The sequence below is a fragment of the Enoplosus armatus genome, chromosome 13, assembly GCF_043641665.1.
Source record: "Enoplosus armatus isolate fEnoArm2 chromosome 13, fEnoArm2.hap1, whole genome shotgun sequence".
In the NCBI taxonomy this organism is placed as follows: Eukaryota; Metazoa; Chordata; class Actinopteri; order Centrarchiformes; family Enoplosidae; genus Enoplosus; species Enoplosus armatus.
Window position 1 is genome coordinate 16,329,550 of NC_092192.1, and position 1,640 is coordinate 16,331,189.

A 1,640-nucleotide genomic window follows, 5' to 3' on the forward strand; every position below is an offset into this window, starting at 1 on the left:
CTATAGTTCTGACATATTTGTATCAATTATGATGCTGTCTATTTGTTGTATCTGTAACCCCTGGAAATTGTGCCTTTGTTTCAGGCCAACATGCTTATCTAAGATATTGTGTGACAGAATCATCCTAAACAGGTTTTAAGATTCAGGGCTGTTCATAATGTTGACTAAAGAGCAGTCAGGTGTGTGTTTGTGTGCCATGCCTTTACAGACGCTGCATGAAGCTGTTGTCATGATGAATGACACGAGAGAAGTCACCCAGGAGATGCTCTTTCAGACACCTGTCAAAGCTCTGCTGTCTATGCTGCCATGTTTTCTCTTCCTGTATGTAAACAGCGTCATGCTGTTCGCCTTGTTGAGGAAGCCTCTCCTGCTGGAGTCCTCCCGCTATATCCTGTTTGGTCATTTGCTCCTTACTGACTCTCTGCAGCTCCTGGTGACTATGTTGTTGTACATCTTTGCCGTGACCATGGTCAGAATGATCAGCTATGTCTGTATTATTGTCACACTGGTGGCGGCCATCACTGTTAAAATGTCACCCCTCAACCTCGCTGTGATGTCTTTGGAGAGATATGTTGCCATTTGTTTTCCACTGAGGCACGCTGATATCGCCACCGCCAGGAGGACAGTGGTGGCCATTGCTGTTATGTGGACGGTGGCCTCTTTAGACTCATTCACGCAGCTCTTCCTGTTTGTCAGTCTTGAGAACACAAGCTTCACTTTGCCAAGGTTCTGCACAAGAAACAGTGTCTTCCGGCTACAAATTTATTCCACTTTAAACAAGGCCTTCACCATTTTGTATTTTGTATTAGTGAGCATAATTATCATCTATACTTACATTGCTATCATGATCACTGTAAAGTCAGCCTCCTCCAACATCCGTAATGCCACCAAGGCCCATAGGACGGTGCTGTTGCATCTGCTTCAGCTATGCCTGTGTCTCACCTCCACCCTGTTTAACATGATAAACTCCAGCAGCCTGTGGAACATAAATCCTGCTATGGCCATTCATATTCAGTATGCCCTCTTCTTAGGTCTCATCATTTTCCCTAAGTGTTTGAGCCCACTCATATACGGCCTCAGAGATCACACCTTCAGACATGTCTTCAAGTACTATTTCACATTTGGCTTCAAAACCACAGTGAGGTCATTCCCTAAGTCTTGATTTCAAATACAGTGCTTGTGTTGTGCTTTTGTTTTTTTGCTTACACAATCATTTTGAGTGGAAATGGCAAATTATATTTGCAGAAGGCAAGTTTCTTTTGTGATTTACTTCAGTATATGACAAGGTGTATGATAAATTGTATCTGATCAGATTCAGGTCAGAATTTAAAATGTGGTTTCAATCATTAAATCAATTATTGTTTCTTTCAGATGATTAAAGATACTGTATACTGATATGCAAATAGAAGTCGTGCTACAATATAGAGCCGTAATTTTCTCAAAGACCTGTAAAGTCTAAAATCATGTCTCCTTAATGAACCATATGTGTTGTGTGGTGAAGGATGGACTCAAAATGATTACATCTTTTCAATCACGTCTTCTAATTTTGTGCACATTTCATGCTAATGTCTAAATATATTTATGTTTTTAAGCAAATCACTCTCTCAAAATGATGATCAAATCATGCAAAGAGACAAAAT

General features: G+C 40.5%; 1 protein-coding gene across 1 annotated transcript; it reads left to right on the top strand.

Moving 5' to 3' along the window:
- The first annotated feature begins 232 nt into the window (after window positions 1-232).
- LOC139295484 (odorant receptor 131-2-like) lies at window positions 233-1,162 on the top strand. The gene has a single exon (XM_070917678.1). It carries the CDS (start codon window positions 233-235, stop codon window positions 1,160-1,162), a length of 930 nt encoding a protein of 309 aa, XP_070773779.1.
- The last annotated feature ends 478 nt before the right edge of the window (window positions 1,163-1,640 follow it).

What these genes read in the sequence shown, in the direction of transcription:
- LOC139295484 (XM_070917678.1), top strand. Translation starts at nt 233, where the DNA reads ATGAATGACACGAGAGAAGTCACCCAGGAGATGCTCTTTCAGACACCT.